The sequence below is a fragment of the Falco punctatus genome, assembly GCF_963210335.1.
Source record: "Falco punctatus genome assembly, chromosome: 4".
NCBI lineage: Eukaryota > Metazoa > Chordata > Aves > Falconiformes > Falconidae > Falco > Falco punctatus.
Genome location: NC_137583.1, coordinates 35,860,975 through 35,883,999, shown reverse-complemented (window position 1 = coordinate 35,883,999; position 23,025 = coordinate 35,860,975). Strand labels below are relative to the sequence as shown.

Sequence of the window (23,025 nt, the reverse complement as noted above, 5' to 3'; positions counted from 1 at the left end):
GGAACTTTTTTCCTGTCTACATGCCTGCTGTACTACAGACCAGAAAGTAAAGACAGAGTTTATTACAAATGCTGTTGATAATGTATTTCTAAGAATTAAATAACTTCAACCACTTGTACAGTTTCTGTTTCAAAGCAAGCACATAAGTACTGTAATTTAATACATTTTTCATTATGGACAAACCTGAAGTGAAATCAAAAGCTTGTTGAAATGATCTTGTAATGAAAATATTTATGCATTCCAACCATATCACGTGTGAAATAGCCAACAATCTTCTGATGTGTTACAAAAGGGAGGCTTTAGGTTCATACCTAGATTCTGTGCCACCTGTTTTACCACACTCGTAAATTTGAGTCTTTTCCAGCTCTCAAATGGGAGTAATATGTCATTTCTTACAAGGAATCTCAAGGTATTCTATTCTTAAGCTTTTACTTACTATATTGAATCAATCTCTTCAAGTTTTTTAACTGTGGTTTTTGGGACCCTGGAGCACAGATCGTGTATGATAAAACACATGAGTATAGGGAACAGTTCCCTCTTCTGTGGTGCTGTGCCCACTGCGCTATTCACTGCTGGTCACTGGGTGTTGTGCTGTGACCCACATTCACCCTGCCTGCAAGCTTTGTCCTCTGGACTTCTTCCAGCTTTTGCAGCACTGCTCCAGTTTATAGAAGTCTGCAGCAAATACGCAAACAGTGCAAAAGCAAAGAGGCTTACAATCAGGACCTTCTCTGTATGTTTTTGTTCTTTTGAGGGGATTTGTTTCATCTTTAAGTCCCATCATGCATGTAGAGCAAGTAATGCTGTAAGGTCTGTGTTTTTACAATGGGATTGAAGGACAGCTGGAGTACAGCTAAATAGAGGATATGAATTTAGTATGTGGCTGAAAAAAAATAATTAACTTGTTTCAAAGAATTATAAAGTTGAATTTATACCAAGAGAAAACTAAATAGGTTAAGGTTTTGGGGATACTCATAAAAGTCCTCTTAATCATGTCAAACAATGTTCCGAAACATCAACTGGTGTAATTGTTAATTGGAACATATCACTTCTAGTAGGTTTAATAATTAGTTATAGCTCATTATATATAACTGATTGAGTGATCTGTCAAAAAAACATACTTGTGGGTTTAATATGCACATGACTGGTGAGACTGCCCTCTTGAGTAATGTGACTATATTATGGTATTTAAGAGGACTGGCAAACTTACCAGGCGTATGAATGAGCTTATCATCTCTTGACCCTAATAACTACAGAAGATCTTAAGAACTTATTCTTAATAGTGTGTTTCAATTTTCTATTTAATGCTTATGTGAAATTGAGGTGCAATATCATCGTAAGTATGCCTATAAGCTGAAGCTGGCGGAACCTTTCCATGCAGTTGTGACACCACACGCTCATTGTTTCTTTGGATACAATGAAACTGGTTTGACATATTTAAACACCAGTTAAGATACTAACACTTAAAATTAGCCAGTATGCCCAAAAAGGATGGGCAGTAAAATACTATGTACAGAAAAATCGCTTCCTTTAAAACTTGCTTTGTAAGTTTATCTTTCCATGTGGGGGGAAAAAAAAATTGGAACTGTTCTTAGAACTGGTGTAGTATTTTAACAACTTCTAGGCAGCGTTCTGTAGAAGTAATTGTGCTTGGAGGCTACATTTAGTAGTTTTCTGGGTGGGGAGGTGTTTTTTTCTTAAATATACTTCTTGCAATAAAGTTGGGAGTCTTTTATGCCTAAGTGTCGAAATTGGTTACATCAGTGTATTTTAAAATTTAAACTTCTTTCTCTGCAGGTGTACTTGTAGAGACCTCTCCAGAGGAGCAGACAGCCTCTTGTGAAGGTAATTTGTTTTCATGTTCTAACGGTATGCAATGCAGCCCCATGAAACCTAATTTTTACAAAATTTTTGCAATCTCATTTTTTAAAATCTGTGAACCTTTTCCAATCTTCATTCTCTTTATCCTCATACTACTGTTGTAAGGCAGTGTGGTTATCTATGGTTATTTACAATTTCATAGCCAGTCAAGCAAGGCACATAAAGACCAAGTGGTTTATTGAAGGTCATAATGCTTGCATGAAGCAGAATTTTTTAAATTGAGTCTGTATATTAAAGAGCATTGGCAAGTACCCAAACATTTAAAACTATCCTTTTATTAATATAGTCACTCGGTGGTTTTTTCTGTTCTTGAAACTATCATGGTAAATATGTGTTCTCAATGATCCCTTTTTATTTCTTTTCTTTTTCCCTTAGGTTCAAATGCTGCTGTTAACATGGAAATCTCAGAATCTGTTGGTAAGATGATAATTTTTCCATTTGACTATGACAGTACTATAAAATACCACAACAGTGCTTTTGCTGAATCATTGCAAACAAAATTGAAAAAAACCTTCTTGAGCCTTGGCATTTTTGGTCTTTACTAATTTTTGGTGTGTCTTTATACTTTGATTAGGAGAGAGGTAATCAAACACTAGTATGTGTTGACAGGTGCAGTTAGATTATCTGGACATTGAGAAAGCATCGGTGCTTTACTAAAAAATAATACCGTGTTACAAAACAGTCCCATTAGTATGTGTGGAATAGTGATTAAGAAAAAAACATTAAAGTGATCAGTAGTATGAGCAATCAGAACGTGGAAATTGTATCTTTCTCCTTGTATTTGTATGGCTTTTGAGAGAACTTACACCATTATCCCTCTCCATTTCTTTCTAAACATACATTAGCATGTGTCTGGATTCAGACAAGTATGATGGTCTGAGTGGATTTTCAGATATTTTTTTCCTTGTAAAATTGTTGCCTTGTTAAAACAGAAGTCTTTTAATTTCTGCGAATCGTGGTTTTCTGATGTCAACACACAAGGTAGTTTGAAAACTCCTTGTAATAATAATTTCAGAAACACGCAGCAGTTGCCCATTTTTACATAGGAAGGTGTTAACAGACTGGATAGTTGAAGTCTCTTGATTGCATCTTTGGGGCAGGAGCTTTTCTCCATAGTCATTGCTGTTAATTTTATTATCTATTTGAATATATCTAATTTAGTGGAAAATGGAGAGACAGAAATGTCCCCGGAAGAGTCATGGGACCACAAAGAAGAAACAAGTGAAGCAGAGCTAGGAAGTGGTCCTGCAGGGGATGCAGGGCCTTCTGAAGAAAGTGCTCAGGAAATGATGGAAGAGGAGGAGGAAATACCAAAACCGAAATCTGTTGTAGCACCACCAGGTGCTCCTAAAAAAGAGCATGTAAATGTAGTATTCATTGGGCACGTAGGTAAGTTGTAAGTGAATGTGGAGTAATTGGATCTTTGTGTTATGTATTATCTGGAACTCTGAGGCTTAGAAATTAATCCTGCTCTTTGTAGGGATGCATGTATTCACCGTGTCTTGAGGTTAACAAGAGCATTTGTTCTAATGAAGCTGCTCTGGAAAAATTCAAAAATTTAAAGATGGTCTTTCAGGGATAGAGTGCCTGTACTTACGATCTCTCAAGTATCTACACTATTAAGTGCCAAAGCAATGTGTCTTTATTTATGATCCAAAGAACAAAACTGGAAAGCAGTGCTTCTTTACTACTTGTTTTAAATGTTTTCAGAGCATTCTTTTTAATTAATAAATTCAAAGATGATTATTCAAAATATTAAACATTGTAGAGCTATAAACAATAGATGAACATAATTCAGGGTTAAAAGAAGCAGTTACAGCAAAATGTCCCAATTGAATAGCTTCAACAAGCTTCAGAAAAATCTTAAGTGGTGTCAAAAGTACAGAAGAGTTACTGAATCACAAGTTTTACAGGGAATTCTGTATTTTCACTTCATTTTCATAGTCTCTTATCACCTTAAAAGTACTGTAACTTAGTCCTTGGGTAAATTCAGGATGGAATCCCACAAAGTAAAGAGGCAGTGGGCAGAGATATTTATAATATTGAAGAGCAGCCTACAAAAGTTAGGGACTTTGCAAGTAAGTTTCCCACATTGTTAACGTACGCTTTTGCTGGATCATTGCTTGTTGAGGGTTTTTTTAGTTATTGATAATGCTAAGTTTATATGTATGAAAACAGAATTTTCAAAATCCAATATAATTGAATTGACAATTAATTATTACAGAAACTAGGTAGGCTGAAAGATGTATTAAAAAACTTATGATTACAATTAAAAATCACATCTTTGAAAATAAAGTTGTTCAGAATTGTTTTCTTATTTTTCTAGGATTTTTCTTTTAGACTGTGAATGACTTAATTTTTCATTTTATTTTTTAGATGCTGGCAAGTCAACTATCGGAGGACAAATAATGTAAGGAAACTTTAAATAATTTTTTTTAGATTTGCTGTTCTTGTGAATTAAAAATACATTAAGTAAAATGAGTAATATTTTTGTTATGGCTTTAGTCAGCATAGATTAATACTTTTATAATGAGAATGTTACTCTCCCTGACAATTTAGTTACTTAATGTCTTTGGAATGTCTTAATTCCAGCAGATCTAATCTTACATCGCTATAGGAGTTTCACTTACTTAGTGGAAACAACAATGCAGAAGCATACATTATTAAATTAAAAAACCTGAATCCCTTTCTTAGACCATGACTGGGTTTTGTCATTTTAAAATGCCGTTTGAAATTGCTTTCTACCCTTTGTTAAACTTTGTCCTTTTTGTGAAAATTTAAAAAAGTGAATATCCTTATTCCCTGGTGCTAACATTGTCAGGCATAATTTGATTTCATAATGCAAAATTATAATAGTTAATCTTTTAAGTCCCTTTTAGAAACAGTGGCTAGAGACTGCAGTATTTTTATGAGACAAAAGTAAATAAATGCAGCTAGATCTTAGAGTTTGTAAAAAAAAAAAAACCCCAAACAAAAACAAAAAAAAACAACCAAGAAGTTGTTTTGAAGTACATGAAGAAATAAATGCTGTCCTGCTGATGCAAAGTATTTCTGTGATTTTAAAATAATATTCTCAGCAAAAGTGGGAGGTCTTTGTCTTGGCATTTTCATCTTGTTTTGTTTTGACCAAACTGGAATGTTGAGATTGTCATGCTACATTTAACCTTCTAGGTCATACTAGAGTAAGTTAGCATTTTATTACATGATGTGTCTGAATATTCTCCTTGTACAAGGAAATGCCTATTCTGAACACTCCTACCTATGTGTAATGTTCCTAAAGCTTTTTGTGGTATTTTGTTTTTGCAGAATATCCCTTTGTTGTAAGGGGCACGTGCGTGGGAATTGGGTGCTTGTACAGACTTTGTCATTAACACTTTATTTACTGATATCACTAATTTTTCTCATAAACTAGGTAGATTACTGTTATTAGGAGACCAGGTAAAAATATCTGAGGGAAAAATATGCAAGTTTTAATGTAATAAAACTGTACACTACTTGCTGCTTTTCATAACTGATAGATCTCTCTTAAAGTATCAGTTTCCCTGTTCCATCTAAAACCAATGAAACCATACATATTTTTCTTTACATTTCAGGAATGTGTGTGTGTGAAAAGTTCTCCTATCACTATTTTGGCTTAATTTTGAAATACTGGATTGGTCTCGGAAATGAACTTAACAGATGTGGTTCCTTTTCAGAACTTGGCTCTGTGAAATATTTTACAGTTAGACTTAAAAAAAAAAGACATTCCTCATACTTCTGCTAAAGTGGTACTGGTGCACTTTTACGTACTAGATAATGGTGTGGGTTTTTGTGGAGAAAAAAATTCCACTGCTGCTTGCATCTGGCTGTTCCAGTTTTTCAAAATAATCTGTAGGGATTGTGTAAGTGTTTAAGTGTAAGTTTGGAACTATGTTTCTGCTTCATGTAAAATTGCATGTTTTTCCCCTCCTGCTCCTTCTCAGGTATTTGACAGGAATGGTTGACAAAAGAACACTTGAAAAATATGAAAGAGAAGCTAAAGAAAAAAACAGAGAAACATGGTATGAACTTATTGAGGTTAACGGCATGCTTTTCTCTTTGCACTGTGATGGAAGTGGCAAACTTTCTCATCTCTGTCCCTGTAGCACTAGCTTCCTGCTGGAATGGATTTCAAGTGTGTGGGGAGGAATCTCTTGTTCTCCTCCAGTATTTCTTTTAACTAAAACTGTACGAGACAGTGTGATTCGCACTGGAACGGGTTTTGCTGCTGCAATGCTGTGGTAAACCTAGTTGGTAAAAGGAATACAAGACAGACTCTTTTTCTCAGACAGCTCTTGGGGTCATTCTATCTGTATGCCTTTCACCTGTAAACAGCAGAGAGCTATTTAAGGGACAGAGATTAAAGCTGTCAGTTTGGCAGACATAAAGAAAGAGGAAGTGAATAGTTCTGGCTGTCAGCTTGAATCTTATTTTTATATTGAATAAAGATAGCATCTGCAGTTAAGTTTCCTCCAAGCAAGACAATGCTGCTGTCATGTGTGGGGGTTTTGCAGGCCTCTTGTTTGTTTTGGGGTTTGTTATTGTCTTTTGGTTGTTTTTTGGTCTTGTGTGTGTGTATGTAAAGTACATAGCAGCCTGTTTTTTCCCTCAAACAGCTCCTGGAAAATTGCTTTTCCTTTTAGAAACTTTCAATTTTTGGCTATGGTAGAGGCAAATAGGGGTTCAAAGGGCTCTGGAAAAAAAGCAGCTAAAGACTTCCTTAGTGGTAGAGCAGCAATGGAGCACTTGAGGGGTGGGCACTGACCTGAATTGATTGTGTTATGTGTGGGAGGGAGGAATAGGACGGGTGATATACGTTCTTTTTATCAAGCAAGCATCATTCCCATGTTGGGAGTTGACCATAGTAATAAATATTTCAGGACCTTCCTCAAAAACCCTGGACAGCTTGAAAAACAGATTTCCTGTTCCCCCTCCTCTTTTAGAGAAAGTGTTGCAGGAAGTGCCTCCTTGAATGCTATTTTTATTCTTTAAAATATGTCGTGATATACAAAGTGTGATGTATCTGTGTGTCATTATCAAAGATCTTGTTAGCTCAATTCATGTGTTGAATGTCTTGGAAGTCTTAGCAGTTTTACTTTGTGATTCAGAAAATTCCTTACTGTAGTGCAGAGTTGACATTTCAGTCAGAAATGCATCTTTCCTTAAAAAACGCTATGTGCAAAAAGGGCTTGCCATCCAGCTACCAAGCATAAAGTCCTGCTTGATTCCAGTTCACTGAGTAAAACTTGATGTTTGCCTTGGCTGAAATCTTCCAGAAACACAGGCCATGGTGAAGACTGTAATGCATAAGAGCACACGAACTGGTACAAACCAAAAGCCATCTGGCATACTATCTAGACCTCAGTCACTGACAAATAGGTACTGCCTGGGGAAGAGTGTGATTATATATCCATAATTCCCAATGTTTAGTGCTTTCTCTGACTCGGGAACCTCTTGAGCTGGAAAGGACATCTTTGTGTTTAATAGTCCCTGATGTTCCCTGGTCACTGATCAGCTGAGTTAGCAGTGTTTGTTCAGACATTATCCAGTCAATACAAAAGACAAGCTAAAGGTCTTTATAAGCTGCTGTTAATGGTGAAAAATATTGGTATGTTAAGCCAGTTCAATTTAGTTACTACTATTTTTTTTCTTCTTAGTGAGAGGATTAGTTTTTTTCTCTCTATTCACCAGTTTTCACAAAACCTGACGGAGCTAAATAATCTTTTTTTGAAATTTCCGTTCATCTGTCTTACTTGAATCTAAATTGTCAATGGCCAATGGGATAAAATATAATTAGGAGGGGACAACAGTTGACACAATCAAAGATGGGGTGACTAAAGGGTGGTGTCGATTTCATAGCCAACTTCTGTTTTAGTATGTGCAAATAAATGAGAACTGATTATACTTCTCATACTATTAATATGTGCAAATCAGAACTAATATTTTAGTTAATTATGCTGAGAAAGAATTGTTTTGTATTTAATCCAGAGGTATTTTTCAAAGAAAGTATTTGAGGTTAGGTCATACCTGGGGAACTTAGTAACTGGAAACTGTTTTTTAGAAATGCATCGCTCTAGGTATGTGAGGGAGAGCTGGCGTTGGGCACTAAATATACACAAAACATTCACTAAAAAGTCATATTGGTCTTGCAGATGCTTAAGTTCAGTAATGCTGAGCTGGTTAAATAGTTGAGCAGGAAAAAAAAAGACATTTTTTGATGAACAAATCATCATACAAAAATTTAGTAAAATTTAATACAAAAATAGAATATTTGGATTGTTTTTTGGCTTTTTTTAGGTACCTTTCATGGGCCTTAGACACAAACCAAGAAGAGCGAGACAAAGGTAAAACAGTAGAAGTGGGTCGTGCCTATTTTGAAACTGAGAAGAAACACTTCACTATTCTAGATGCTCCTGGACATAAGAGCTTTGTTCCAAATATGATTGGTGGGGCTTCTCAAGCTGATCTTGCTGTGCTGGTAAGAACAAAGCAGATTCTTATATTTTGGATACACTGTGGAATTAAGCTTTTTATTTTTATTTTTTATTTGCTTGTTTACTCTTTTGGTTAATTACGGTGGGCAAAATTTCCACTTCTTAGGTCTACCAAGTCCAGTGGTTTTTGGAGTAACTTAACAGATTCATAAAATTGTCCACAGGTGTCATGTGACTTTTATTTATGTCAGTGCAGAAACTAATGGGTAATATTGAGGACATACCAGTGCATTTTAAAAGCTTTTACTAGTTTGACTACTCAAAGTTGCTTTTCAATAAGGCAGTATTGCCCATTGTTGATTGTTCTGTTGAGAGAATTTTAGAACTTTTATTAAAATGTGTATTTTTAATTAGGTTATATCTGCAAGAAAGGGAGAGTTTGAAACTGGATTTGAGAAAGGTGGACAAACAAGAGAACATGCCATGTTAGCAAAAACAGCAGGTGTAAAACATTTAATAGTTCTTATTAATAAAATGGATGATCCAACTGTAAACTGGAGTAATGAAAGGTGAGTTTATTTTAAAATAATTAATCTTCATGAAAAGATATTGAAATAAAGTAGTTCCTAAGTAAAGTAACTCTTTGTATCCCATTTTTGCTGAAAAAATGGTAGACTGGTGGACTGAAGACAGGTTATCAAACTTGCAGGGAAACCAAGCATAGTGCCTAGGACAGTGCCTCTCAACCAGGCTTGAAGTTCCACACTACTCTGGAACATTCACTTTCAGTGTTTGGATCCCTGCAGCCGTATCTAACATTCTTGATTGCCATGTTGTTGCTAAACTCCTAGCGTAGATATGGTGAGAATAGCATTATCCTGATCACCTTATGTGTCCACCCTGTAGTATTTTAAGTTGGGGTTTATGATAAGCTGAATTGAATAAGCAAATAATGTATTAAAGTGGTCTGTGATTAGAGTCTGAGAAGGGGGGAGGGAGGGAATCTTGCAATGATATAGGCCAGGTAAAAATAACCAGAAACTCAATATGTAATATTTAAGTAATAAAAAGGATTAAGTTATTCTTTTCTGCCTTAATGCTCAAATGTTACTAGAGGGTTTAAATTTTCCTAAGGGTCAAAATTCAGGCCTTTTTATGGCTTCTGTTACACCTTTCTTCTCACGCCTTTAAGCTGGATGTGAAAGTGTAACTTGTTCCTTCCCTAGAGATACTTGTGTAATGATGGGATACAGCTTTCTTCTGCAGTGTAATATGAGTTGTCAGAGAACCTGCTGTGCGATCAAGAATCATGCAAGTTTTTGTGGAAAGCTATGAGGGACTACGCAACTTTAGATCAGCCTAGTTTGCTAAGAGAATAAGGCATGCCTAAATGTGCTGTCTTGGTCCTGCCCTAACCTTCTGACATCATTAAATTCAGCTGAAACTGGCTGAGGGGAGAAATAAATAGCATTACATCTTAGGAAATGATGTAGGAGATTGGAGGACACCAAGTCACTACTGAAGTGAAAGCCTGCAGCATGACCTCAGTAGCTGTCTGCTTGGTCTGTCCTGCTATCTTGGCCTGGGTGTCTTGCTTAAAAGCAGATATAGCATATGCTGCTGCTTACCCAGCCCAGTAATTGAGGTATATGGAGAAAACTGATGCTTTATGGAGCAGAGGAATGAGGGGGAATAGGCAAGTTGTGCTGGAAGATCAGGGAGAAGATGCAAACAGGCCGCTAAGCTTTATGATGCTTGGTTGCTGCTTACATAGTAACTTAACTGATAAAAATGAAATGCCTATGTGTTTTAGGGTTTTTTGAAGTACAGTATTATGTCATGCTGGAATAACTGAAACTTATCTTGATCTGCTTGTCATTTTAATAGATATGAGGAATGTAAAGAGAAACTGGTGCCATTTTTGAAGAAAGTTGGCTTCAATCCCAAAAAAGATATTCATTTCATGCCCTGCTCAGGACTGACTGGAGCAAACCTTAAAGAACAGTCAGAATTCTGTCCTTGGTATATGTACGTATCTGAAATTGAACAACTTGGGTGTTTGCTATATTTCAATAAATGTAAATGCTGCAGTGAAGCTAGGAAGAAATATAGCATGGTATGTCATCGGTGTCCAAGTAATTTTCTAAAGTGCTTGAGGAAATACAGTCAGGGCAATAAGAACACAGGTGTGATGAGAAGATTAACGTTAGCAGACTCTTAATAGTATTAGCAGTATTCTTTGGCTTTGCAAGTTTGAGTGCCATGCTAGCCCTTGAATTTTACAGTGATGCTGCAGTTGACATGTTGCTAGAATGAGTAATTGTTTGATGTGAACAGTTTGCTTGAAGCTGTATTATAATTACTGACAAGCCATGTCTCTCACTGGATGTCATGTTTTCCAGTATTGTTCATGGCAGTTAAAACACATTAATGAAAATCACGTTTGGACCTAGCTTATGGCTTTATATTTCCAAAACATATCACATATTCTTTTGAGAACCTTGCTAGATAAGTAATTTGTAAAATACGCCTGTAACGTAGCTTAAAACCTATATGCACTTCCTGGGTATTAACATGTTAGATAGGGTAAAGTGGGCACTACTATGGGATGCTATAATAGATGTAACTGTCTGAGAGGTCACTGTTCTTAATGATGACAGAATGAAAATCATTCCTTTTGTTGGACTGCATTTATCCATTCTGAGTAATTTTTAAATAGAAGGGTGCTCACAAAATTGAAACAAATGCCTTCTGCTCTTTTAGTGGATTACCATTTATTCCATACCTGGATAATTTGCCAAACTTCAACCGTTCAGTTGATGGACCAATCAGGCTGCCAATTGTGGATAAATATAAGGTACACATTAAAATAATAGGACTGAAAGTGTAAGTGGACTGTTTTCAGAAAGCAGTAAATAGTCTATTTACTGTGGTTTTAGAGGGTATCTTTTTTTCTTTATATGTCTGCGTTTCCAACTGTAGAATAGAGGTGGGGAGGCAAAATAAATAATTTTGGCATTATATGAGACTCTTAAACGTAGTCTTTCATGAGAACAGTTTCCCAAACGTTAAGTGTAGCAGTGCTAAATAACTTCATAGGGTTAAGTAATCATATTTAATAGTTAAGTCATGAATAGGGCAGACTCCATGAAAAAATGTTTTCAATTTTAATGTAATTTCTTTTTGTCAAGGATATGGGCACTGTGGTCCTTGGGAAGCTGGAGTCAGGCTCTATTTGCAAAGGACAACAGCTTGTGATGATGCCAAACAAGGTATGGTAAAGTTTACATAAAGAGCTTGATTCTTAAAGGTACTCATTATTTAAATCAGAAGTTTCTCTATTGCTCAGCTGAACACAACCAAGCTTTCACGTTTTGCACAGGTGATGTTTCCAGGGTGTGTGTGGATATGAATAGTTCACTTCGTCAGCATTTAGACCTCAGGTTGCCTCTCTGTAATAAACTCAATCACTCAGCTACAAGTCATAGTTTATTGGAACTGTGTTTTACTTTGCATTTTTACAGTTGGCCCAAAAAAACTTTTTCCTGCTATGGGTTAATATTACTCAAAATCTTTGTTCTTTTTTTTCTTTTTTTATTTTCCCTTGCCCAAAGGGAAATAGGAAAAAAACCGTAAAGGATACAAACAGTACATAGTGTGTTCCAATGAAAAAACTAAAGCTTGCTTTAGTTAAGAATAGGTTGTTCCTGCAGGTAGCTAGCTGTTCCATAATGTGAGATCACTATTTAGAACCATTGTGCTGTCCTGAAGAATATGAAAATATAAAAATGAAGGATGTGAAAACATAGTTGGGGAGAGGCAGCGGATGAGAGCAGTGTGCTCTACTAACAATGCTGTTTGTTTCCATTGGTTTCTTACCAAAAGGGTTTGGAAATTTTGTTCTTATCTATTCATGTCATCTTCATTTTAAGCTGACACATTTCTTCCAATTCTGTAGGCTGAGGTAGTTTGCTAGTCTCAATGTCTCGATACTCAAATGTACAGTAAATCTACAGCTTATTGAAAGTTGGCATTTCCTAATCAAAATATGCTAATTAGATTGACTTCCATGGCACCTTTCTAGAATCTGCTGAAACTAGACTTAGACAGTTTTTGAGATTATGCTTTTCAGTTTTTAAGGTAATTTAACACAGTGGCTTTTTATAAAACTGCTTGACATGCATCTGACACCCTTGTTACTTTGGGGTTGATAAGGAGAAATTAATAAACTGTAAGTGGCTTTAAACAATACAGAATTTGTATTCAGTAAATAGCCAGTGCTTTTGATGATGCTTTTTTCCCCTGTTACTTTGGCAGCTAATGAAGTTGAACTAAAATGAACTAAAATGACTGAATGTCAAGAAGTCAGACATTTTTCTGAAACTACTGCATTCTTAATTTCTCTGCCTTCTCATTATTAATTTGGTATCTTTTAGTACAAAGATATAAAAGTCAGACAAGATATTGCAACATATAGGAACATCAGATTACGGTGTTTGTTGGAGAGCAATCATTAATATACCCCTTCTCCAGGAAATCTTGTAGAATTTTGGGATTCTAGGATTCCTGGATTGTTTAATATTCAGACTGTCATATTTTGAATGTAACAAGTCTATAAAACAATGTGGCTTTTGCATTCTTCTTAGATATTATGCAACCATTGTATCTCTTGTCTCTTTATAAGTTTTAAACTTGTTTCACTTGAGGAATAGTGGATATTCTTGAAATTTGCTTTCCATTGTATACATGCTATAGAATTATAGTAAAATATATTTCTTAAATTATGCTATTTTAAATATCAGTAACTCATCAGTAACTTATTTTAAATATTCTGAAGCTTGCAGAACCAAATATAATGAATTAAACTGTAACAGAATTATTTATTGAAATCCTATTGTATTAAAATTATTTTTGTACCAGACTAAAATATTCACAATACAAAACTGCTTTTTTTTGCTTTCTTTAAGCACAATGTGGAAGTTCTTGGAATCCTTTCTGATGATGTAGAGACTGATTCAGTAGCCCCAGGTGAAAATCTAAAGATCAGACTGAAGGGAATCGAAGAGGAAGAGATCCTTCCAGGATTTATTCTCTGTGATCCCAACAACCTGTGTCATTCTGGACGCACATTTGATGCCCAGGTAGAATAAATAGCATTTAATTGCTGTATAGATGGGTGTAAAGCATTAAAATGTCATGCTTGTGTTTCACCAAATCTAAACTTCAACAGTTTGAAATTTCAGTTGAGATTTCTTATTCACAATCATGTCCCTTAATTGCCAATAATATATATACCTAACGCTCTGACATGATTCATTGGAGTTTTTAAAATACCATTTGTTTTGAATGTTAACTTCTCAATGAAGTTTTTGATACCTACAGTCATGAAAGCAAGATCTTGTCAGGCCAATTCTTCAACTTTGTACTTTATAAGCAACCAGGTTGTTTGTAATACGAGATTTTGTTTGTTGCACAAAAATGTGTTGTGTTTGTATTGGTCAACTATACATTTTAATATAGTTCTGTATTTGGTTATTCTCTGCTCTTTCATAATTGAAATGAGGAAAAATGCATTTATTTTTATTGTTTTACAGATAGTGATAATTGAGCACAAATCCATTATCTGCCCAGGTTATAATGCTGTGCTGCACATCCACACCTGTATTGAAGAAGTTGAGATAACAGTAAGTGTCCTTTTCAGTTGCGATGTGAATATAGACAGTCCACTTGTTGAGGTGAGGAGTTCTGTCATGACATATATCTGCAGAGCAACTATTGTAACAGAACTCCAGCCTTGAATGGAATCTGTGGTCAGTACTGTGACACAACCAAAAACGGCTGTAACTGTTAGCATAAGCTTGCCGAAAAGGGTGGTAAGTCATGTTTGACTTCTTTATGCAGTAAATCTTAGAAGTTTTTTTGTTTATTTCTAATTATTTTCTTTCTTAGACCACTTCAGGGTTTTTTGTAAAGAAAAAAATACCCCTTACTTTAGCACTCACAGCTATTATTTTTTTTCTTATACAGGCCTTAATCTGCTTGGTAGACAAAAAAACAGGAGAAAAAAGTAAGACACGGCCCCGTTTTGTGAAACAAGATCAAGTATGCATTGCCCGTTTAAGGACAGCAGGAACTATCTGCCTTGAGACATTCAAAGATTTCCCTCAGATGGGTCGCTTTACCTTAAGGGATGAGGGTAAGACTGCGTGATCAACACTGAAGTGCTGCAAAAATAGTTATTTGAATAGGAAATCATGCATGGCGGTGAGGTATTAAAATGCTGGTATCTAGTGGAAATCACTGTCTGGGTAGCAATGGAAAAGTAAATCTAAGCAAATTGTTGTCATTGCACAGAGTTCTTGCTAGTAACAAAAAGCTTGTTTTTATTCTAGAGGAAAAATGTACAAAAACGTGTGCCGTGAAACAAAAGGTTGAATTTGAAGAATCATTATCGCTGTTTTCGTAATGTGTCTTGGAATGTCCACCTACAATATGAATATCATAGTTTCTCTGTAGAAAGTTAAAAAAGTTAGGGGGGTTGTATGTTGGGCTTTAACTCACCCTAGTAAAACTTGTGGATTTGTGGGATGCATTTAAAATAAATTAACTTTTAAAAGCAGTAAACAGATCTGGTAAAATGACTCTGCCTTGCCTTCTCCTCAGATGAATATAGAGCGGGCTTTCCACAATCCACATTGTGTTCTTTACTGTGAGAATAGCAGGCTTACTACTTTGAAGATTTTGCTGTGCTTTTAAAATACACTGGTGGTTTCATTCTGCAATACAACAATTTATTCTCTGTATTATTTCTAATGCTCTCGAGAGCCTGTGTTTTTGGGGCAAGTTTTCATGTTCTTAGATTTACACATTCTTTTCCCAATATATGTAACTCTGCTGTTTGTCTCCTTGGTTTAGGTAAGACCATTGCAATTGGAAAAGTTCTGAAACTGGTTCCAGAGAAGGACTAAGCATTTTTCTCAATGACCCCCGCACAATACTGTGAGGAAAATCAACTCTGCAAAAGCCTACTTCACACCGCCTTCTTATTTTCTGCCCATTGATAAACTTCTCCCCATATTTTGCAAAGACAAATTTCACAGCAAAGGTCCACATTATGTCAGCTTTCTCATATTGAGAGCTCTGCTATGCCACTGTTGAGTTTTCCCAAAAATAATTTTTTTTTCTCCCAAATTCTGCTTCCTTGGAAAGATTCGGCAATAGCTTTGTAAGTGATGTGGACATAATTGCCTATAATTATGAAAATCTAAAGGATTTTTAATGTTTAATTTCCCCCACCATATATATTAAGACCTCTTTTTTTTCCAGGCAGATCATTCAGAGTGTGCGAGTGTGTGTGCACATGTTACAAAGATGACTACCATGTTAATAAACTATTCAATTTGAAATCTTTTTCGGTATTTGAATTGCTTTTGAATAATGTTTTTTATCCGGATGTAACGCAGTTGCATTAGCTTTTTAACTTTCCAGTAACCTAGATACTTGGTTACTTGGACTTTTCTAAACTCCTCAGCCTCCCCACACACACAGTTTTAAATGAGGCAATTGGGCACTCAACCAAGTTTGTATTAAAATAATTAGGATTGCCCCTTCCCTTTGTTGAATGCATTCTTAAAATTAAAAAACATTCATGCAAATGTGGCACCTTCATTAGCTTTACATTTGTTAATATCTTCAGCAAATTTAGGTTGACTTAACATCATTACTAGACACAGTAAGTCAATTTTGAAGGCTAGAACTACATATTGTGTCTTCATAAAATTTCAGCATTAATAAATTCTTAATTGCAGAAAATGTTAACAACCAGTACATCAGTGAAACTTGCAAAAATAAGAGAATTTGTGGCAATAGTGCCTATTAGTATTTATAAGAGCTGCATTTTGTGGGAGAACTGGGCCAATTAAAAAGTGCCAGTTACATAAATTACTCAGTTCAGTGTGACTTTAATTTAGAGGGCTGGATAATCCTTGCTGTTTTAAAGATCAGTCTGAACTGAGAAGGAGAAAGACTATTTAAATCCCTAATAGTTTGCACATACTGAAATATGGGAGGGTCAGAATCAAGCACAGTCTGTAAATTTTTGCATATCAAAAAGCAATGGAAGCTTATGAGGACCAGTGAAGCTTTTCTTGAGAAATTAAAGCAAAACTGGTTCAAAATAAAGCTTACTCAGTACAACTTGAAGGAGCTGCATAATAAAACTCTATTTAGCTGCACTTTGAAAATGGACTGTCTACAATTGCTATCCTGGTTCTAGCAATTAGGATGAAGGCTAACGGAATTTTTTTTTCATTTCCCAGAGCTATTAGTAGTAAGTATTAAAAGATACCTTCACAGCTTCTTCAGAATGTCTTAAACTAAACATTTTCAGTTGTACAATTGTGGTGAACCCATTTCCTCCCCAAAAAGTTTACAGTCTAGTAACTCTATCTGAATTCACAGGTAACTCAAAACTGAAACAGATTTACCTTTTTTGGGATTTTTTTTTTGTTTTGTTTTGTTTGTTTCTTTGTAACCGTGGAACTCCCATTCATTTCACTTACAGCTACATTGTATGGACAGAAAAAGTTATTGTCCTTCAGTTTCATATGACTACACTTGTAGCTACCGTAATGCATGGAATTTAAATAAATTTTATTATGTCTGCAAATCTCTGGGCTTTTATTTTTTTGGTAAATCAGAGTTTAAAAGTAACTTTATTTTTTTTCCTACCAAGTGAACAAAACCCACAGTTCCTTGGATCTTAAACTAATGAAGAAATTAAAAGCCAAGGAAACTTACAGTCTTGTTCATATTCTGGATTAACTTAAGATTTCCACATCTTTCCACTCTTTTCTTGAAGTAAGCTCATGGATTTGAAATTTGCAAAGACCATTACAATTCCTAAATTGTTAGACTTTTTAAAACTTTTTTTAAGTGTTGACATGCATATCAAGACTATATGATGCTTCAGTAGAATTTTTCTGCTTTTGAGCAAACTTATGAGGGATTCTAAAATTTCATTATTTTGAGGCTGGACTGAGTATTTATTATTAAACTGAAAAATCATATGGTGGGTTGAAATACCAGTAGATAGAAGGTCTGAGCATTTCCATTACTCATCTAGTGTATTTGATTACCATTTCCATAAATCCAGTTAACCTCACCTTGCCTGTAACAGGAGGCTAAATTATTTCAATTTCATTAACAGAATGTACATTATACAATTAAAGATAGTGCTAACCTGTAGAAGGTTTTTATTTGGGTATAAAATACTTGCATTCTGTAACAAATATACTGATATGAAAATGTAAGGCATAAATCTACACAAATTGGATGCATTTTGGGCAGATGAGCTGAAAGTAGATTGTGTTTGAATAGTCTTCAGATTACATCTCAACTTTTTCATTTCATCTCCATTCTACATTTTGTAGTCCCATTTTTACTACTATTCAGTACAATTAAATCTAGATGAAAGAAGAAAAAAATAATGTGGCTTTGTTTGAAATACTTTGCTGATTCACAGATGTAATAAACTTTTTTAAATTACTATTTTTGAATACTTCCTTTTGTGAAAACGTGGTATGCTGCTTGGAAGATGAAAAAAATAAAGGAGCTGTGCAACCACAACAGTTGAAAGGAAGGAAGAAAATTAAAAAAAAAAAAGGGAAATAGAATTTGGATTAAAGCTACAGGAACCCTAGGGGCACTGCCAGTGTAACTGTGCTAGCATATGATACTGGCAGAGTGTTCCTGGGTCCTGGTGTGGATGTAACTCATACCAGCAAAACTGCAAGTGTTTCTGCAGAAAGAAGGGATTTGGGATAATGACATTTACAGCAGTCTGTATGTGCAGTGTGGTACTGATGAGGGTCACACCTGTTCTTCCTGATTGTTGGCCAAAGTTTGTAGTGTAGATAAGGCTTAAGTGTATAGCCATGATGTAACTTATAAAAACATAAATTATAATTCTATAAATTAAGACCTTGTATGTCCTTGAACTGAAAGCCTTGGTTTATGTAACAATAATTAAATGTTAAAAAATAAATCTGAATATGCAGCAGTACTAATTATTTTGCAACAGGAAAATAATCACTTGTTTCTGCAAGTTACAAGAAGTAAAGCACACTACATGGAGGAATGGGTACACCAATCAGTTGGCTAACATTGCTATCAACTACCTGCTTGAAACCATTCCAGCTACCTTGGTCATCTTTGCAGACAATCGGGAACTGATACATAAACATGATGGCACTGGTTTCTTGAGACACTTATTCTGGTAGTAAACTGTATTCTTGAACAACAAGCTATTGATGATGGTGTAGTAGTGTTGTAAGAAAAATGGCTGCTTTAAGGAGGTTTATCTGTGGGGATATTTGCTGGTCCTGAATGTTATGCCCCTCTACAGATTTTTTTCAGTGGCATAAAAAGCCCAGCGAAAATTGCTCAATGAAGAACCTCTGTTTTAGACTACTTATGGCACCAGTCCATATATTAAAAACTATGTTAATTGAGAAATGTGTTTTTATAAGTGTTTATTACTGAATATTACCTAAGAAAAAAAGATTGTTTCAATGTCCCAAGTATTTGATTCTGTATTACTCTGGCTTTTGGTTCATAATGCAGACTGTTTAAATGATGATGTTAAAGCAGATGCAATGTACTCCAGACAAGACTGTTTTCTTCATGAACTGATACTTAAAGGCTCTTACTTATTCTGTTTTTGTATACCCTGTAGAGGATTTGGTAAAAATATACCAACAAAACTGTAGTTACTACTGAAGATTTTATATTGTGAACCTGTTTCTTTCCTTGTTTCCTTATTTTAACACTCTAAACCAGACAAAGTATTTCTTTTCCTCTGAAGAAATACTAGAAAGGAATCTAGTCTTAATATAAAATGGAAATTCATGCTAACAAACCCAAAATCTGTTGTGTGTATATATAATTTCTAATAATACTTACTTTTTCATTGGCTTTCATTACAAGTCTCAACTTCCAAAGTAAACTAGATTTTTCTACATCTCCTCTCAGTTACATATGCCTAAAAAAGTCCATACTTCTGAGTAAGAGTAACAAAGAGATACGACATACTAACTGTTGGATGAAAAAAAGGTACTTGAGGCTGTGTTCCTGTCATCTGTTAAGTCTGCAGAACTGATGATAGGCACAGGATTATAACAAGAAAACTTTGTGGTTTGTGTCACAAAGACAGGTGCCTCTGTTCTTCTGAAAAAGTAGTCTTTGAATAACTTGCACTGTAAGCATCCATCTATATGACAGTTAATTAGATTATAGCTAGAGGCTTACACTAGGATTACAAAGGAACGCAATCTAAAGAGAACTAGTGCTTGAACTCCAGATCTAGCGGGGAGATTCTCCTGAGATCTCTTTTGTAAGGCACTTCTTAGTCCTGGTTTATTTTCTGCATATTCTTTGTGCTAGTTTTCTTGCAAGAAGTACACCTGGGATTTTGACATCTGCCATCAAATAATCTGGAGGAACTTTTGGGGTTCATGCTAAGAGAATAATCTTAAACCTCAAAGAGCTGTTTACAGCAGAAACAATTGCTACTTTACATCCCTTCTGCTAGGACAAAGTATAAAATTAGGAATATATAGAAACATTCTCTTAAATAAGTAATGAGGTAGAATAGCTTGCAATTATGTCATTTTAAACCTTAGCACTTCAGTAAGTGTGACAAATGGCTTAAGGAAAAGTAGATACTTTCATAATCAGGAAAGTTAAATTGAGGGCTACAGCAGAACAGTGTACAGCAATAACATTGATGAAAGTAACAAACCTAATTTCCCTTGTAAAAGTAACTTGATTTGTGAACTTGCTAAATTAAAAGCACGTTCTTTACAGTCACTGTATGCTCTATTAAGCTGAAATATTTCTCATCCAGAGATTTGTTATTTTTCCAAGACAGCTCTATTAGCTACGTCAAACACCTTCCAAGAGAAAATGTTACCAAGTCAGTTAAACCACATCTAGTAAATTTAGTCATGTCAGACTTAAAATGTTTCAGAGGAATGTTCTTGGATGAGACTGATAAGTGAAAAATTTGAATTTGAGTCACTAATAGTTCCTTCAGTTTTATCATATTAATGCTATGCTGACCCAGTAGTGTCAAGCATCAAACATATTGTTCAATCATATCTTACAAGAGTAGCCTGGCATATTTTCAGAGACATGTCCCAGTCATCTGACTTTTGTAAAGCCTATGCAGAGATAGGAACGAGGCTAATACAATTATCAAACTATAAAACACCACAGCTAGTATCATATGCGTAAGTTCTACCAGTGCTGAAACCATTTTAATGAGTCTGCCCTATTTGGCTACCCCGCATGTTCCTAGCCTTTCAGTAATTTCTCTAATCAATACTTCATACAACTACATGGCAACAAGACTTTTCTTTTTCTTAGCCAGTTTCATTTATTTCGTTCATTTGTACAAATCACACAACAGAAAATTAAAACTTCTGTTTTCCAGGATTTTTTTTCCCCACTTTTTATTATCAGTATATGACCATATAGTTCTTTCCTAAGTCTGGGGAAGTCTTGAAGGCATCAACTGTTTCACCATGAACGCTACCAGCAGAACAAAAACACAGATAAATCATTACATAAAGCAGCTTGTCAAGAGGCTCGGGGATTTCAGTTCCTCTCTCTTTGCACTGGTGTGCTGACAGAGCAACAACTTTTGCTGGAAGGTATCTGATGAGAAGGAATACAGCCATAACTAGAAAGACAAAAAGCAGGAAAAAGTCTAGAGAAGAGTGAATGACTAGACCTCCTAATTTCATGTGTATTTAACTCCTGGTTGTGCATAGCTGTGTTATCCAGGTAGCATTTACCTGTGCGATGAAACGTAGACAGCCCAAAGCTGCCAGGACATGCACAGCACTGTGAGAATGAGGCCAGAATAGTTCCAGGCTAGATCTGATCTCAAAACAATGCACTTACACAGCAAGGAACTGGATGGAATAAGCATCCCACAATTAAACTACTTCCATGTGGTCCAACAATGCATTTTGAAACAGAAAGGGAGATGCAGCAGTTCTGCCTTTCCTGTTTGCACATAAGGAAGAAATGGTTTGGCATGTGATAATCAGTGGTAGTGACCTGGAAATAATGGAGTTCTGATGCTGAGAGGTGTGTGAGGAAGATAGTTAGCAGAGTACAGCCCTGGACTTCAGGAGACTTTGGTTTATTCATGGGAGGCAGCTCTGAAGGGCAAAGGAGCTCAGAAAATCTGGCAAAAGTTTGTTAAGGACAACCTCCTCCGGTCATAAAAACAGTCCCTCCTGATACTCGGGAAAACAAGCAGACCTATCAGGAGACTGGCTTGGCTAAACAGACAGCGTACGACTGCACTCCAGTGCAAAAAGACAGTAATACTGGAGGTAAACTTAGGGAAGAAGGAATTTAGAAACTGCTCAGGCACGTAGGGATTGTCTTATGAGAAGAAAAGCTCACATACCATTGAAATGAGCCAGGATGACAAAGGCAACAAGAGCAGCTGCTACAAAAGGCCAAACAGGGACAAGTAGGATGGTTGCTGAGTGGAGCAAGCGATTTGGGGGCCAGTTGGGCTGCATTCAAGGATGCTGAGAGCTGACTGAAGTCAGACCAAGACTGAATCTTTGAAAGGCAATCTGAGGGAGGGTCCCAATGGATGGAGAAAAGCAAATGTTCTCCCACCTTCAGAAAACACTAAGAGGAAGATCTAGGAACCACAGACCGGTCATGCTTACATGGTCCCTGGGAAAATCATGGAACAAGTCCTCTTGGAATACATTTCTGGGCACATGAAGGAGGTGCTTCGGAAGAATCAGCATGGATTGGCCAACTACAAATCATCCTGACCAACCTGGTTACTTTCTATAACAAATTTACTAGATTTGCAGATGAAAGGGAAGGAGTGGATGGCATTCACCTCAGCTGCAGCACAGCTTTCAACAGTCTCCCACAATCTTCTTGTATTCTAAACATTATGGTCTGGGTGGGGGGCCAACTAGATGGATAACAACTAGTTGGACAATGGGACTCTCAGAGCAGAGACAGTGGCTTGTACTCTACCTGAAGGCCAGTAACAGACAGACTACTACTGGGGGACGTGGTCTATTTAATATCTTTATCAGGGACCTGAAGCACGGTCACCTCAAGTTTTCAGATGACATCAATCTTGGGGATTGGTCGATATGCTTGAGGGCAGGGCTCCTGTACAGAGGGACCCAGACAGGCCGGAGGGATTAGGCAACACAAACCTTTAGATACTCAGCAAAGGCAAATGCAGTTTTGCATTTGGGAAGGCGGGAAAGGAAAGGACCTGGGGGCCGGCCAGCTGAACACAAGCCACCCAGGCGTGTTCCCTTGGAGGCAAAGGCTGCCAAGCAGCATCCCGGGCCGGACCACTACATCAACAGACCAAGGCTAGTACGACAAAAACCTGTCACCGTGAGGACGCTCAGGCATAGGCACCGGCTGCCCCGACCGCGAGCGCAGCTCCCGTCCCCGGACAACCCGCGCTGCCCACGGCCGGCCCCGCCGCCCTCGTCCCCGCTGCACCAGCTCGTCCCCCTGCCCCTCATCCGGAGAGCTGCGCGACCCTCCGGGGCAAGGCTACCTCCCGGGGCACGGCGGACCCGCCGCGCACGGCCCCGCGCAGCCCCCGCCTCCTCGGGTGCGG

At 36.5% G+C, this 23,025-nt stretch overlaps 1 protein-coding gene and 1 long non-coding RNA gene across 4 annotated transcripts in view; one reads left to right on the top strand and one right to left on the bottom strand.

Moving 5' to 3' along the window:
• The window catches only part of GSPT1 (G1 to S phase transition 1), a 25,357-nt gene extending 9,614 nt beyond the window's left edge, over window positions 1-15,743 (top strand). For both annotated transcript variants that reach the window (XM_080383439.1, XM_080383440.1), the window contains exons 2-15: window positions 1,798-1,845; window positions 2,257-2,298; window positions 3,043-3,270; window positions 4,258-4,291; window positions 5,844-5,921; window positions 8,197-8,377; window positions 8,748-8,902; window positions 10,221-10,361; window positions 11,097-11,190; window positions 11,525-11,605; window positions 13,301-13,474; window positions 13,928-14,017; window positions 14,361-14,529; window positions 15,249-15,743. In XM_080383439.1, coding sequence (XP_080239565.1) covers window positions 1,798-1,845; window positions 2,257-2,298; window positions 3,043-3,270; window positions 4,258-4,291; window positions 5,844-5,921; window positions 8,197-8,377; window positions 8,748-8,902; window positions 10,221-10,361; window positions 11,097-11,190; window positions 11,525-11,605; window positions 13,301-13,474; window positions 13,928-14,017; window positions 14,361-14,529; window positions 15,249-15,301 — 1,568 coding nt within the window. In that variant the 3' untranslated portion in view covers window positions 15,302-15,743. The remainder of the gene's footprint in view (window positions 1-1,797; window positions 1,846-2,256; window positions 2,299-3,042; window positions 3,271-4,257; window positions 4,292-5,843; window positions 5,922-8,196; window positions 8,378-8,747; window positions 8,903-10,220; window positions 10,362-11,096; window positions 11,191-11,524; window positions 11,606-13,300; window positions 13,475-13,927; window positions 14,018-14,360; window positions 14,530-15,248) is intronic.
• LOC308062263 lies at window positions 15,567-23,025 on the bottom strand. Of its 2 annotated transcripts, XR_013927527.1 has the most exons (3): window positions 22,963-23,025; window positions 21,300-21,404; window positions 15,567-21,075 (listed from the first exon to the last, which is right to left on the bottom strand). It is a non-coding gene; the product is annotated as an uncharacterized lncRNA (long non-coding RNA). The 2 variants fall into 2 exon arrangements; XR_013927528.1 differs by lacking the exon at window positions 22,963-23,025 and having other exon boundaries at window positions 21,300-22,922.